At 40.0% G+C, this 15415-nt stretch overlaps 1 protein-coding gene across 1 annotated transcript; it reads left to right on the forward strand.

The window, feature by feature from the left end:
- Window positions 1-10164: 10164 nt before the first annotated feature.
- Window positions 10165-14890, forward strand: LOC101081753 (olfactory receptor 52B4-like). The gene is made up of 3 exons (XM_045038091.1): window positions 10165-10231; window positions 12974-12998; window positions 13912-14890. Exons 1-3 carry the CDS (start codon window positions 10165-10167, stop codon window positions 14888-14890), a joined length of 1071 nt encoding a protein of 356 aa, XP_044894026.1.
- The last annotated feature ends 525 nt before the right edge of the window (window positions 14891-15415 follow it).

The raw sequence follows: 15415 nt of genomic DNA on the forward strand, positions 1-15415 counted from the left end.
TACTGGATTTATTTTTGCTAATACATTGTTTAGGTTTGATTCCCATCTCTGTTTATGAAAGAAATTGACCTGTAATGTTACATTCTTACAACATCATTGTCAGGTTTTATAAAATGCAACAAATGAACAAAGTATTGTATTTTTGTGTAAGTATATATAGGATTGAGTGCTAAAAACCATTAGAATATTAATTCTGATGGCTTTAAATTCAAAGAAAGAAATTTTAATTTCAGTTTTTACTACAACCTTCATGGATTTAAAATTGTAAGCGTAGTGTTTGAAAATTTAAAACAAATCTCCCAAATTCATTGAAGTAGAAAAAGGAGAGAAGAAAATGATAAATCCAAAACAAGTTTTTCTCCCAGAATGGGAGGAAACATACAAAGAAAATAATCTAAAGAATTTTAAGGAAGAGAATGATTTTTTTCCAGCTTTACCCCCTTTCTTTATGCTCAAATGTGAACAGCTTTGTGAATGAGCTGCTATGACTTTGGCAGAGGTGCTATATGCTTTTGAGCCAGCTGTAAAAGAAATTATGAGGTGGATGTGAGAGTGGAAACAGAAGTTAGCTAGAGCTGTCCAATATGGTAGCCAAGAGCTACCAGTGGCTGTTGAGCACTTCAAGTATTACTATTCTGAATTGAAGTCTGCTGTACATGTAAAATGCACACCTGGTTTTGAGGACTTAGTTTATTTTTTTATATTTATTTATTTAGAGAGACAGAGAGCAGGTGAGAGTCAGAAAGAGAATCCTAAGCAGGCTCTGTGCTTTCAGCTCAGAGCCCCACATGGGGCTCAATCTCATGAACTGCGAGATCATGACCTGAGCTGAAATCAAGAGTCAGATGCTTACCTGATTGAGCCACCCATGTGCCCCAATGACTTAGTTTTAAAAAAAGTAAGGTATCTTACGACTTTTCTATTGTAGATTGCAATGATAATATTTTGCATATACGGGATTAAATAAGTATATGTTAACTACACCGGTTTCATTCCACTTTTTTGATGTAAATACTAGAAAATTTAAAGTTACATATGTGGCTCACGTAGCTTTTCTATTGAATAGCTCTTATTGTAATGCAATTTCTATCCCTATGGGGGCCTTGTGTAGGCAGATATGTTCATCTCTACACAGACCTCCTGCCCCTCTGAGGCATTTTTGTAGAAGAAGGTAATGGCAGAGAGAAGATCTCAACATAATCTAGATATTTACAATGTGGGAGATCATAGCAAGGGATCATGGCCAGAGAATGTGACTGCCTAGTCTGGTCCCTGTCTTTAGCCATCAGTCTGCTGGACTTTCGTAGTTCTTTCATGGTTTGAGGAAATCCTAACTAGTTCATCCTCAGGCTCAGCTCTGGTGTCTGGGGGGAGATGAAGTACAGGATATAATCAGAACTCAATAATGGCTTGCTGTAGGGCAGGGTTTTACTTGAGAGATGAAATTTGTGGGAGACCAGAGGCCAAGTGCACACTCTTCATCCTGATTTCCATTTCACTTGGAAGACATGTGAAAGGAGATAGAGCCGGCAAATGGTTGTCCACAGAGCTGGTGGGTGTTCACGGATGAGAAATGATAAAAGGGAATTGGCCTGAGTAATTGCTCCCTTCTCAGTTTCCCAGGAAATAAATTCCAGGGAAAAGGAGTTAGCCCAGCTGTCCTCTGCCAGCAGAAGTGTTCCATGAATGACCATAGACAATAAGGAAACACATAGTACTAGCTGGGATTGTGTCGGTGAGGTCTGGGGAAGGTTGTCCAATTTGAGATTTGGAGGAATGAGTTTGCAGCCCTGACTCCTGGGGAAATCTGGGCAGAGGCCTACTGGCCTTGACATTTTGGGCACAGCAGGACAAACCTGCTGTGAAAAGTAAATCCAAACACGTAACTTAGGATCAAACACTAAAGACATTTGTTTCTTATAAAAATGAAACACGAGTGTAATTAGTGCTGTGTGGCACTGTTTCATGTGAGTTTCATGCACCAAGCTTTCTTCCACCTGAGCTTCTGCCATCCCCAAGGACAGTATTGTCATAAGCATCAAGCCAGCAGAAGGGTAAAAAAGCCTGGAGAGGCAGTTTGCTTCTTAAAATTTTCAGTTATATACAGGATTCGTAATTTCTGCTCACTTTCTGTTGTTGAGAATAGCCATCTGGCCATACCTAACTGCAAGGAAAAATGTAAAACTGTCTAGCCACATGCAATCATGTACAATCAAATTTCAAGGGAAGGAGAGTGTAGACCTAGTGGTCTGTTAGGTGGGACAGTCAGGAGTGCCTGGAACCTAAGGCAATTCCTCTTCCTCATTACAAAAGACTCAGGATCTTAGCTTTTTTTCTGGAACCATGTTTATTCCATCTTGTAGCCTAAAACTCATAAAAAAGGGGGAAGAGATGAGATGTTTTGTTGTCATACGCATAGGCATAAGCTAAGTAACAACCATCTTTTTAAATTAAAGGCCAAGCTACGATCAAAGTTAAAGGAGATAGAATAAGAGAAATAGAACTGGTAGAGAGTGTTATCAGGATTTTCAGGAGGTTGGAGACAACCAGATCTGGAATGTATACTCTGATCTGATTGGATGAACTCCTGTACAGATTGTAAGTGGGTTCTGTTCAGTCTCTTATCTTGTCACTGCCAGGAAGACATCTGCAGAGACGAAGTACTAATGAGAGCTGAGCTGAGGGGGTTGGGCCTATGGACATACATAAAGACATGAAATAACTCAAAAAGAACTAGAGGAAAAAACATGGATGGACAAAGTTACCTACTTAAATAAATAGATGTTCAGAGGTGGCTGAGTGGCTGTCGGTTAAGCCTCCAGTTTCAGCTCAGGTCATGATCCCAAGGTTTGAGAGTTTGAGCCCTGCATAATGGCTCTCTGCTGATAGCGCAGAGCCTGCTTTGGATATGCTGTCTCCCTCTCTGCCCCTCCTCAACTCATGTGTACACTCGCTCAAGGAAAAAAAAGAGATGTTCATTTAGTTACTGAACAATGAAGTTAAAGGGGGAAAAATAGATGTTAAATAATTACAAGGAGCTGAATATCAATAAACTACTGAGATGATTATGGAAAGAAAATGAGAGGTCAGGCTTCCTCTGCCTTCCTTTATTATGATAATTCCATATCACAAGAAGAAGTAGAACCTCTATTCACCAATAATAATATAACGCTTGATAGGAAGACAATGTTACAACATTAGTAAAACTACCATTGTAGAAGATAATATCAAGAGATGTTCTTGAGATTAAAATGTAATAGCACGTTTTGTTGATAAATCCTGCTAAAGAAAAGCTATACCCATACGATTTAAATATTATGGTCATTGGTTTTCTCCTATAGTCTTGGATTGATGTACTTCTCTAACAAAGTTAATGTCAGCTTCTAAATAAGGTAATTGCAATAATTGTTCTATGCTTATTACTATAGGACATTTGCACACTGACCTGCTAATGTTATCAAAGCCAAAAGGAGTCATACAGAAAAAAAAAAAAAGATTACCACAGTGTATTGGAGGAAACTACACAATAACTTAAGGGCTAGAGAGACTTGAGTCATTAAATCATCTTTAATAACCATTGAAGAGGTTCTAAATTTTGTCAATGGACTAAGAGGAATTAACAAAATAGTTCATTGGATAGAGAACAAATTAGGACCAGTCGTACTGCATGTTTGAAGATTAGTTGATATCACAAAACAAAAGGGATTTGTATGTGTTTGACTGTTTTGTTGCTGTTGTTATTGTTATTATTCCTATCAATAAAGCCAATTTGTCTTCATACACAATGTAAGTTTACCGTCTTACTCCAGGGTTACTTGGAGCCTCTTGTTTGTTATTTTAATCTACTACATAAATGTTTAATAGACTTCCCTTTTCTGTATTTCATTTTATGATGGCATTTCAATAGTAGCACTATTGGGTTACATTCCATGCAGCATATCAATGATATCACCTTCTCTTATATATCTTGTGCTTAATTTCAGTGGCTTCTAGAGCAACAAGGGCATCCTTGTGCTACAACAGAATGTTTCAGATGGCTCTGTCTTTAGGATCATGGAATAAATCCAAATCCCTGCGAGTTCCATGTCAAAGACACATTGGAAGATGGTGATTGGAATGTGTGCCAGTGGCCCTGCGCTGACAGCACAAAACAATCTTTGAGCTTTTGGATCTGCTAAGGAGCATGTATAGTCTTTGAAAATTATACTTTATTAATGGCCACCAACTATTTGATCCATGATCTGTCAATCACAGTACCTAGAGACTATCCTCTTTTAGTTTTGGACCAATAATGGATATTCCAAGACAAGTCAGGGAACCATTTGAAATGTAAATGGTATTACAAAAGAGTCAAAAGAAATTCATAATACTCAAAATGTAGGAAAAGACTTCAAAAATGATACTTACCTAAAAATGATACTAAGAAATACGAAAGTTGAATTGTAGTTTGTGTTGACTAAGGTAATGATAAAAAATTTAAGTTGAAAGCTTATGTTGGGAAAGAAAGTAAGATATTTCCATATGCATATTTTGACACCACAGTCGGGGATGTCAATTGGAGCTTTAAAGTAAAAGAAGAAGTGAGAAAATCAGCCTAGTACGATGAACCGTATACGTTGTGTATGGCTATTGACATATGACATGGTTATAAAACAATGGAGACAAATATAAGATTATTTTGACTCTTGGTCCTTGGTTATGGATAACATTGAATGGGTTGAACTCTGGGGAAAACAAAACAGCTTTCAGCTCCGTGTGGTGGTGGCAGTGTAAATTTGGGAAGATGGTGGCCAAAGCATATTTGCCCAGAGTATAAATTCAAGATCTTGGATTTAATCTGTGAGTAAATGGTCAGCCATGATGAGTTAAGAAACTGGAAAACATTGGGGAGCCTGGCTGGCTCAGTCAGTTGAGCAACTGACTTTGGCTCGGGTCATGATCTCACGGTTCGTGGGTTCGAGCCCCACATCTGGCTCTGTGCTGACAGCTCGGAGCCTGGAGCCTGCTTCCGATTCTGTGTCTCCCTCTCTCTCTGCCCCTCCCCCACTTGCGCTCTGTCTCTCTTTCTCTCAAAAATAAATAAAATGTAAAAAAAAAAAAAGAAACTGGAAAACATTAATTGGATATATTAATCTAGCAGCTGAGTTGAGGATAGACTAGAAGGGGGAAAGCTAACAAAGACTAGAATATCTGGACACTGAAGTGTTTACACTAGTAATATAAACCGAAGGATTACTAGCCCAGTGAAATAGATAAGATGTGGAAAGTGATCCTTTGTATCTCAGTGATAGGCACTGATATAAAAATACTGCCCATAGTATCTGTAATGGCTTGTAATAGTACAAGGCAATAGTTATTGTCATCACCAATTTTCCCAAATAGGACTTCGAGGTTCAAGAACATTGTCACAGCTCCATGGAATATAGTTGGGAATTGAAGATTTTTTTGTAACTTACTACACATTCTTTCATCTTCTGTGAGTGGATTAAGGGGCAAAAGACCTTTCTGAACTGAATGAAATTGAGAAGGTTTTTCTGACTATGATTAGGGGGTCGGAGAAAGAGCAGAACAAAGGCATTCCCTGGGCAGGTAGCTATGTCCTAACCTTTCTGCTATAGAATGAAGAGTAGGGGTAATAGAACATGGGTTTGGAAATTACTTGTCTGAAATCCCACCAATATTATCCAGGCCACACTCTAGGGCTTCACTTCCATGCCCTCTCTGACTGTGTGTTGAATCTGACATCCCTACCTCCACTCTCAGGAGAGGAGCTTGGTGCTGAACTCAGATAGTGAGAAGTTCAGGATCTGAACTGAGCTATGGTGAAGTTCACAGATACACAACCATCATCATCTCTGCATTGACTTAGTGTGTGACTCAAATATTAGCACACAGTGAGTACGTGTCAACATAGTCGTCTCCCTCTCTGGGTTCTACTCTCCTCATCTCTGCATTTTATTTCTGCAGCAGGAAAATCCCCTCCTGTGTTTGTTCCTATAACCCTCGGTAATGGTGACACCACTGAAAATAAATCACGTGAAAGAATTGCCAGTGGAGGCTTGTGAGGACCTGCCTGCTGAGGACAACTACCACCAGGTCATTCAGTGGCCACACAACCACTTTGAGAACACACATCCCTGAGGAAAGCTATCCTGCTGGAGGAGATGGAAGGATTGAAAATAGGCATGATAATACTACTGAGGTTGGTGGCCGGCTGTTCATGCAACGCTCGTGAAAAAATAGCAGGAAAAGGAGATGAATCTGAAGCAGAATAAAAGCCTGAAGAGATTACAAACTGTGGTATTCATTGGATACTTCGGGGGGAGCAAGGAGAGTTTTTCTACCGTGAGGAAGAATATAGAGGCTAAGAGGCCCAGAATTGGGGTCAGTTGTACAGGTGAAGTTGCATATACTAAAGTGGCTGATTGTTTAGCTCAGGGTCACTGAAGATAATTTCTCAGATGCCTCATGAACCCTTCATTAGCCTTGATCCAGGTACTTTCACAATCCTGGACAATGCACCTCTAGCTCCCTCCTTTGTCTTGCTGAGAAAAAGACCTTTTTTCAGGGAAGTTCTTATCATCTGCCCAGTATGTCAGGAATGTGCTTACTGATACATCTCCCCGTAAACCATTTCTTTTCCCTTGTTTTCACAAGGAGTTTGGCCAGTCAGTAGCCCTTTCTCAGATAGGAGCATATCTGACTACTTGGCCATGTTCCTCCAATTAATAGTGAATTTTCTGAGGGCTCACAAAATTATCCTTTTTCTCTGTGTGTTTCCACAGTATGCTGAAGCATGGTGTAAGTCTTCAAGATGTTTAACAAAACAACCACGTGGCAAATATTGGATGAGTGTAATGAAGGATCAGGACAAGGAAATAATAAATAAGCCCCTTTAAATCCTTGGGTGTTTATAATAAAAAGGATCGGAGGCCACTGTGCAACGTCATTGGAGGGGCTCAGAGATCTTTGGCACCCTGAGAGCTAAAGAGGGTCCTCATGCCCAGAATATTCATACTGCCCCCCAGATAATACTTTCCACTCTACTTGGGCAGCCCCTATTTGTGAGTCTAGTGCCGTGGTATGCTGGTAAACCAGCTCAACAATAAACAAACAAATAGAAAAATTAAAAAATGAATAAACAAATACATTAAAAAAATGAATAGAAACAGGGCCCTAATTTGTAGTATTTGCCAGTTTTCACGGTGCATATTCTCCTACTATGGCCAATTTCGCATTGTCAGTGTAATGTCACAGAATGCTGCGTTTGAGAGACCTGCACACAGTTGACTTTGCCAGCCAGTGACTGTGGCGCTAGCATACAACTGCTCTAGTCTTTCCAACTCTGTCAACTTACTGTCGACGACAGTCCTAATATTGCTAACCACCTGCCTTAGATCCAATAACATACAGTCTGGCTAGGGTCTTCCACCCTGAAATTATACTCCACAGAAAGAAAATATCACCTATTTGCTTCAAGTGGGGTTCCTGTGGGTTAGGATGGCATGAATCACCACAGGAATTATCAGAGTGATGGGTGAGTTTATATATTTGCCTCAAGGTCTCAAGGACAGCTATTACCCCAGGGAGCCCAGAAGCAGAGCCGCCTTTTAGCATCTCTCCCTCTGACCCACATCCATAGGTCAGATATTTATGGCTTTCCAAGCCTGCGCATCTCCTCCTCCACAATACCATCCCCAAATCAGGTTTACACATGTTAGCATTGTTAGCATTAGTGCATCAAATAGTCTTGTTTCCATTTGAATGGGAGTTAGTAAAGATTCATCCCGTTTTAAATCAGCACAAATAATTTGAAAATCCGTATATGTTTAAAACACTAACTCTAAAAAAATACATTCCTTCATAATTTAGAAAAAACTTGAACTTAAATACATGCCTTAGTGAGCAAGTCATTTAAACTTTGGCATTTTTGATAACGCTTTAATATTTATGTGAGAAGATTTACATTTTTTCTTAATCTGTTTACATTACCTTTGTGAGTCAGGGTTACTAGGCTGTCTGCTATTAAAAAAACAAAACAAACAAACAAAAAAAAAACAACAAAATATCTCCACAGGAAATTTTAAGTGTTGGACAAAATGTAACCCTTGTGCAGTGCTGGTAGGTGCAGGTGTTATGAAAAACAGTATGATGGTTCTTTAAAAAAAAATTAACAATAGAATTACCACATGATCCAGCAAATCCACTCTGGGTATATATCCAAAAGAATTAAAAGTAGGGTCTCAAAGAGCTTTTGTATACCTGTGTTCATAGCAGCATTATGGGTAATGGGCGAAAGGTGAAAGCAACTTAAATCGTAACCAGTGGATGAATGGACAAACGTGATGTGGTTGTAATATTGTGATTTATTAGAAATGTATGTATTTGGTCATCCAGACAACCAAAATATATTCCTCATATGTATTTGGTCTTCTTTACAGGTTCCTGACTCACAGCTCCTAAAACCCTTGGAATTTCCTGTGATTAAGTGCAATAAAGGTGTCTTTAGTTATGTTAATGAAGGTGACTTTTGGACACCACCCAAGAAGCTGGTAGCCAGGAAGACTAACTTGTGATTCGAGGGTAGGAACTTTCAGTCCCACCCCTGACATCCTGAGGGGTTAGAGGTTGAATCAGCCAATAGCCGATGACTTAGTCAATCATGACTTTGAATGAAGCTTCTATAAAAACCCAAAAGGACTGGGTGAACAGCAGGTGTTTGGGGCAAAGTGGTGCACTCAGAGAGCTTGGAATTTCCTCGCTTTTTCTCCATACCTCATCCTACATATCTCTTCCATGAGGATGCTGATTCCATCCTTCAGCTGACAAATGTAAGTGTTTCCCTGAGTTTAAAAGAACCTAAGGAGGAGGTTGTGGTTGTACAAGTCAGAAGCCCGGGGAACTGCCTGGGACCTGCACCTGGTGTCTCAAATGGGGGCAGGGGTAGGTAGTTTTGTAGGACTGAACACGTAATCTGTGGAATCTGATGCTATCTCTGGGAAGGTGGTGTCAGAATGATGTTAATTCTTGGACACCCTGGTCGTTGCCTAGAATTGCTTTGTGTTCTGTGGAGGACCTCCCCCATGTTGGAATTGGGTCTGAGAACCTGTAAATTAGTTGTTTATACATATAATAGATTATTCAGCCTTCAAAAGGAAGGAAATTCTGACACATGCTACAAAATGGATGAAACCTGAGGACGTTTTGACAAATAAAATAAGCCAGTCATAAGACAGATAGTGTATGATCCCACTTACATGAGATATTGAGAGTACTCAAACTGATAGAGACAAAAAGAATTATGTTTGCCAGTGGCTGGAGGGAAGCGGGGACTGAGTAGTTGTTTAATGACTATAGAGTTTCAGTTTTACAGATGGAAAGTTCTGGAGATCGATTGCACAACAGTGTGAACATGCTTAATACTACTGAACAGTACATTTAAAAATGATCAAGATGGTAACCTTTATGTTATATGTATTTATCACAATGAAAATTTATTAAAAATTTAAAAACAGTTATGAAATGGATGGGTAAAATATGATTCTATCATAAATTGATGTATTTTGCATCCATAAAATCGTATGTTTGAAATATAGTAACTATTATAAATCTCTATAAAAGATATAGTTTGGTTATGAATGTAAAAAGATATATATAAAAGAGCAAAGAAAAAGTAAATGAAACCTCACTAGCAACAGTTGTCCTTTTTTTTGCATTTCATTACTATTATTTTAAAGTGACAGTTTCAGGGGGCACCTGGGTGGCTCAGTCGGTTAAACATTTGACTTTTGGTTTCGGCTCAAGTCACGATCTTACGTTTTTGTGAGTTTGAGCCCTGCCTCAGGTTCTGTGCTGAGAGTGCAGGGTCTGCTTGGGTTTCTCTCTCCCTTTTTCTCTGCTCCTTCCCACTCGCGCTCACTGTCTCTGTAGAAATGAATGAATAAACTTAAAAAAAATTAAAGTAAAAATTTCATAATTTTATATGACTTAAAAAAAATCAAATAGGATATTTTTGGCAAAAAGTCAATGAGTATAAGGATGCAGAAGTAGTAGAAGTGCATGGCATGACAAACGAGGGGTGAAGGATGAATTATGCACTGTGTCTGAGGAGCAGTTATGAAAAATGAAATGGGAAATATTGCTGTAAATGTAGCCTGTAGCGAAATGCCTCACTGCCTGAGGTACCAGGCTGAGGTGGGAATTCTTGATAAATTCCTCGATGAATTGAATAGTGAGAGGCTCCCAAATCCCATTCCCTGGCATCATCCAACACCAATAAAACATTCTGAAACTCTACCAAACTCTCCCTGATTGGGGAATCACCAGATTTCAGGGTATCCAAGCACCTTAAATGACACCCAGCAACTGAAGTCACGTATTTCTATTGCTCAAAGTTTATTCATTCTATCATATTTCATTCGATAAATATTTATCATGTGCCTACTGTATGCCAAGAACAGTTCATGTTTATGCTATAAAGAAGCAACTAGGGGCACCTGAGTGTCTCAGTTGGTTAAGCGTCCAACTCTTGGTTTCAGCTCAGATCATGATCTCCCAGTTCTGAGTTCAAGTCTCTGACTCCCTCTCTATCTTCCCCTCCCTAACTTGTGCTCTCACTCTCTCAAAAATAAATAAACATTAAAACAAATTTTTTTTTAAAGCAAAACCCTTACCTTTATGGTTGTCAGCTGGTATGCTTCTCTTGTCCTCTGTGTGGTCTCTCTCCACACGTTCTCTGATTCATTTGTCTATCCTCAGCTTTTTAAATGGCTGCTGGCCTCCAAGAGGGCAAAATGGAAGTTGCCAGGTCTATATGCCTTGGAATGCACACCTCATTTCAAGTCTATTTTATTGGCCAATGCAAGTCATAAGGTGATCCCAGATTCGATGGGTCAGAGAATAGACTACACCTCATGATTGGGGGAATTGGTTTGTGCGTGCAGCCAAGGGAAGAATTATTGGCAGCCATTCTTGCAAATGGCCACACTCGATAAACAATCAGAATGACAGATGGCAATGGTACAACCACCATGAGGGAACTTTTAATACCTAACAAATCTATGAATACATTTATTCTTTGACCTTGATAGTTGTACTTCTCATAATTAACCATAAGATTTATCAGTAGAATTTTCCAACTAAAGATGTGAGAGGAAAAGAAAAAAAAAAAAAGAAGAGCCCCTCAGGTGCTGATGGAACAATGCCAGAAGGTCTAACATATGTAGTTGGGATCCCAAAATTGAGATGAGAGACTGAGGTAGAAAATAATTTTGGAAGTAATAATTACTGGAATTTTCCAAATTACATGAAAGTCATAAATTTACAGATTACAAAAGCTCATTGACCCTCAAAGAGAATACAAATCAATAAACTGTGTCTGGGTATGTCACAATCACACTAAAGAGATAAAGTGAAAAATCTTAACAGCCGCGAAAGGGAGCAGGCAAATAAAAGACAAATGTTTAAGGTAATTAAGACTCACACCTTTTCCACTAACTGTTAAGCAAGTTAACAGTTTATAAATGCTCATATACTCTTGGGCAATACTTAAACATCATTATTCATGATTCTAAAATTTCCAACTTATTAAAATCCAGGGGATGAATATAACTTCAACCTAGGTCTTTTTGTGAGGAAAAAAGCTCTACAAATATAAATCATTGGTACGTAGTAATTATGAGTATTTAATATTCCCTTTGAAAATGAGTCAACATTCATTAAATAAGCCTCTAGCAAGACTAGATTAGGTAGAAAAGGCTTTCTTATCAGAGAATCTTGAGAGAAGCCAGAGAGTAAGAGGGTCAGGGGGAAGGGAGGGTAATGGGAAATGATTTTAGAGACCCAGCCCATTTGGGAAGAAGGTGAGGCTGGTGGAGACCTGCTCTGTCCCCTCCAGAGTTCCACAAGAGAGGATAAACAGCCCAACTCCTGACCCACCAGCCAATTTTTATTATGGATCTCATGGCCTCTGTTCCTGGAGACTCAGCCTAAGGTTGGTGAGTGAATTAGACATCTGGGGGTGGAGAGGTTCCGAGATCCACGTAAGGACTGGGCTGGTGTTCTGTCCCCAAAAGGCCGGAGGTGACGGGCCTCTTGGAGGCTATTGATACATCTGGACAAAGAATGGTAAAGACCAGAAGCACAAATCTGATTGGTTCTAGCAGCTGTGGAAAGTGAGGTCTGGGAGGGTAGCTGAGAATGTATGGGCCAGATGGAAGTTCCTGTAGGGTGGCAAATCAGGAGAAGCAATCCAGTTAACGGCAGGTGCCCTCATAGTTCTACGAGAGATGAGAAAACAGAAAACACATTTACTTAGACTATGGACTCCTCCTGGAAAACCATGAAAAGAGCCTTGAGGATGGCAGCAAACTGGTCACCTGCCCCAAAGCCAGATGTTGGAGGGAATTTTGGGAAAGGGGCCAGGGCATCTCGGCGGGTGTGAAAAACTCGGAGTCGATTTTCCTCCCCAGAAAGAAAAATCGCAGCACCAAAAGAGGGAGCTGGAGTGGAAGAAATAATGTTAGTGAGCATAAGATTTATCTTAGCCCCTGAGCTAGATATTTTAAGATACCTTGTCATTTAACATCTTCAGAAACCCCAGGATGAAGGTATTTTATTATTGGTTCCATTTCTTCTTCATTCTGGTAAAAACGGGATTAGATATGGCTGTCTTGTCAGGAGGTGCCCTCTGAGCCCATTACACCTGTAACATTTTACTGATCTCATCTGCTTACCTACCCACAATTCTCTCAATTTATAAGCCCAGTTAGGACTCAAGCACAGGACATGATTTTTGAAAAACAGCCCATGCTCCAAATAAGCTTGCTGAATGATTAAGCTAATGAATGAAGGAAGGTGTATTAGGAAACAAATGGTAAAATTACATGTTAGTTTCTATTAGAAGAATCTTACAAATGTCAAGTACTGCGACTCCCCATCCCCAGAAATAATGCCTTTGTTTTTCCACTTTCAGTCATTTCTAGGCTTAGCTCCCCAAGGTATGAACATGAGACACACAAGCCCTGTTACCTCTTGAAGTTCTCTTGATTCTCTTCACAAGTGAGCAAACTGTATGCACTGAAGTCGGAGAAATTTCAAACTCATTTCTATCAATTATTGATTGGGAAATTGGACAAGAGTTTCATATTCTCTGAGTCCCTCTTTAGGTGTGAAATGGAGACAATATCCACTCCCTAGAGTGGATGTCTGCTCCCTACATGAAGAACATACAAAATGCCACGTATAATGTGCATACTGCAATTCCTGGCATAAAACAATGCTTAATAAATATTAGTTTAATTCCTCTGTGGCTGTATTACATTCAGATCCATTCTATTCCTGGAACCCAACTTACCTTTTAGCATCCAATCTCTTCAATTACTATTCCAATAAAACTTCACGGGTTATCATTCAACACTAATAGCTTTAAGACATCTGATGGCTGTGTCCTGTGTGAAGGGTGAGGTCTAAGTATGAAGTTATGATCAGGTTCTTCACTGCTTGTGCAAGTCCCTATGCACCTGTCACCCTACGCTGGAAGTGTTTCATGAACATACTGTGCATTGATTGGTATGCTCGCCTTTTCTTATGCTGCCTCTTGTCTACTAAATTAGTCAGTTTCAAGTATCTTTTTACACTCTTCCCAGTCATGAATAATGAGTTTCTCTATTTATGCATAATCCTCTTTGAAAGTGAAATACAGACAGTAATGTCTCTGACTTTGGTTAGTTGGAGGTAAGGATAATTGACTGTCACTCACTGTGGTGCAGACCATATCCTTCATCCTTGCATATTTCCTATTTGCATGTCCTGAGAAGATGAAGAGTGTGAGATATGACAAAAGTCCTAATATTCACAAGGAATATTAGAATAATTCTTTCTTCTCTTTGTGAACAGAAAGTGAGATCCCAGGTCATCTGCTCCAAGCATAACAACCATAAACCACACTGCTGTTAGCCATACAATCTTCCACTTGCTGGGCATCCCCGGGCTAGAGGACCAGCATGTGTGGATTTCCATCCCCTTCTTCGTTTCCTATGTCATCGCCCTGCTTGGGAACAGCCTGCTCATCTGCATTATCCTCACAAAGCAGAGCCTCCATGAACCCATGTACCTCTTCCTCTGCATGCTGGCCGGAGCAGATGTTGTCCTCTCCACGTGCACAGTACCTCAGGCCTTGGCCATCTTCTGGTTCTGTGCTGGGGAGACCTCCCTGGATCGCTGCATAACTCAGTTCTTCATCATCCACTGCACTTTCATGTCTGAGTCGGGGATCTTGCTGGTGATGGTGTTTGACCACTACATTGCCATATGCTACCCACTGAGATACACCACTATTCTTACACGTGCACTGATTGGAAAAATTGGCGTGACTATAATTCTGAGAAGTTTCTGTACACTTTTCCCCATAGTATTTCTTTTGAAAAGATTGACTTTCTGCCAAAATAATATTGTTCCACACACCTTTTGTGAACACATTGGCTTGGCCAAATATGCTTGTAATGACATTCGTGTGAACATCTGGTATGGATTTTCCATCCTAATATTAACAGTGGTTTTAGATGTGGTGCTAATTTTTGTTTCCTATGTGCTGATTCTCCATGCTGTCTTCCACATCCCTTCCCAAGATGCTCGCCACAAAGCTCTTAACACATGTGGCTCCCATGTCTGCATCATTGTCCTCTTTTACAGCCCCGCGATCTTCACAACCCTTACTCAGCGGTTTGGACGCCACATTCCTCCTCATACCCACATCTTGTTGGCCAACATCTGCATGCTTGCCCCACCTATGCTGAATCCCATCATTTATGGGATTAAGACCAAGCAAATCAGAGAGCAGGTGGTTCACATGTTGTTTACAAAGCAGAAATCACTTTGGTTGAAGAACTGAGTTTTCAGAATCTCTAGCCATATGTGAAGTGGTCTGTGGAAGTGGTGGGAGGGAGAGAGAAGCTGAAACACCAGGAGAAAGCTCAGTGGGTTCTGTCTCTGGAGCAAGACCACCAGGGAGGTTGGAGGACTCACTCCTTCACTGTCAAAACAACTGAGCTCAGCACCATGTTGGACTGAGCAAGCCCACTCCTGCAAAGACCCTGGGACAGGATGCATTGATTTTCAGAAGTCATATGTCCTTAATGACTCTAGGATGATCTTTAGAAATGGATGAAGTGAGAGCCGTGCTCTGGCCTGGGATTTTGCCCAGCTATTTCTCACTGAGTTTCTCAAGCTCTGAGACATCTCCTGATGTTTCTAGACAATCACATACAAACCTCTGCTCCTTAATGGCCTTCATTCTGGCTAGTGATATTCTTAGAATCAGTGATCCCTGTGTTTTGCAGTTATTCCTATTATAATTTATATCCGATCAGCATGCATGTCTGTAATAAGAGAAAATAAATGAATTGTGTTTTGTATT

This window comes from Felis catus, chromosome D1, assembly GCF_018350175.1.
Source record: "Felis catus isolate Fca126 chromosome D1, F.catus_Fca126_mat1.0, whole genome shotgun sequence".
Lineage (NCBI taxonomy): Eukaryota > Metazoa > Chordata > Mammalia > Carnivora > Felidae > Felis > Felis catus.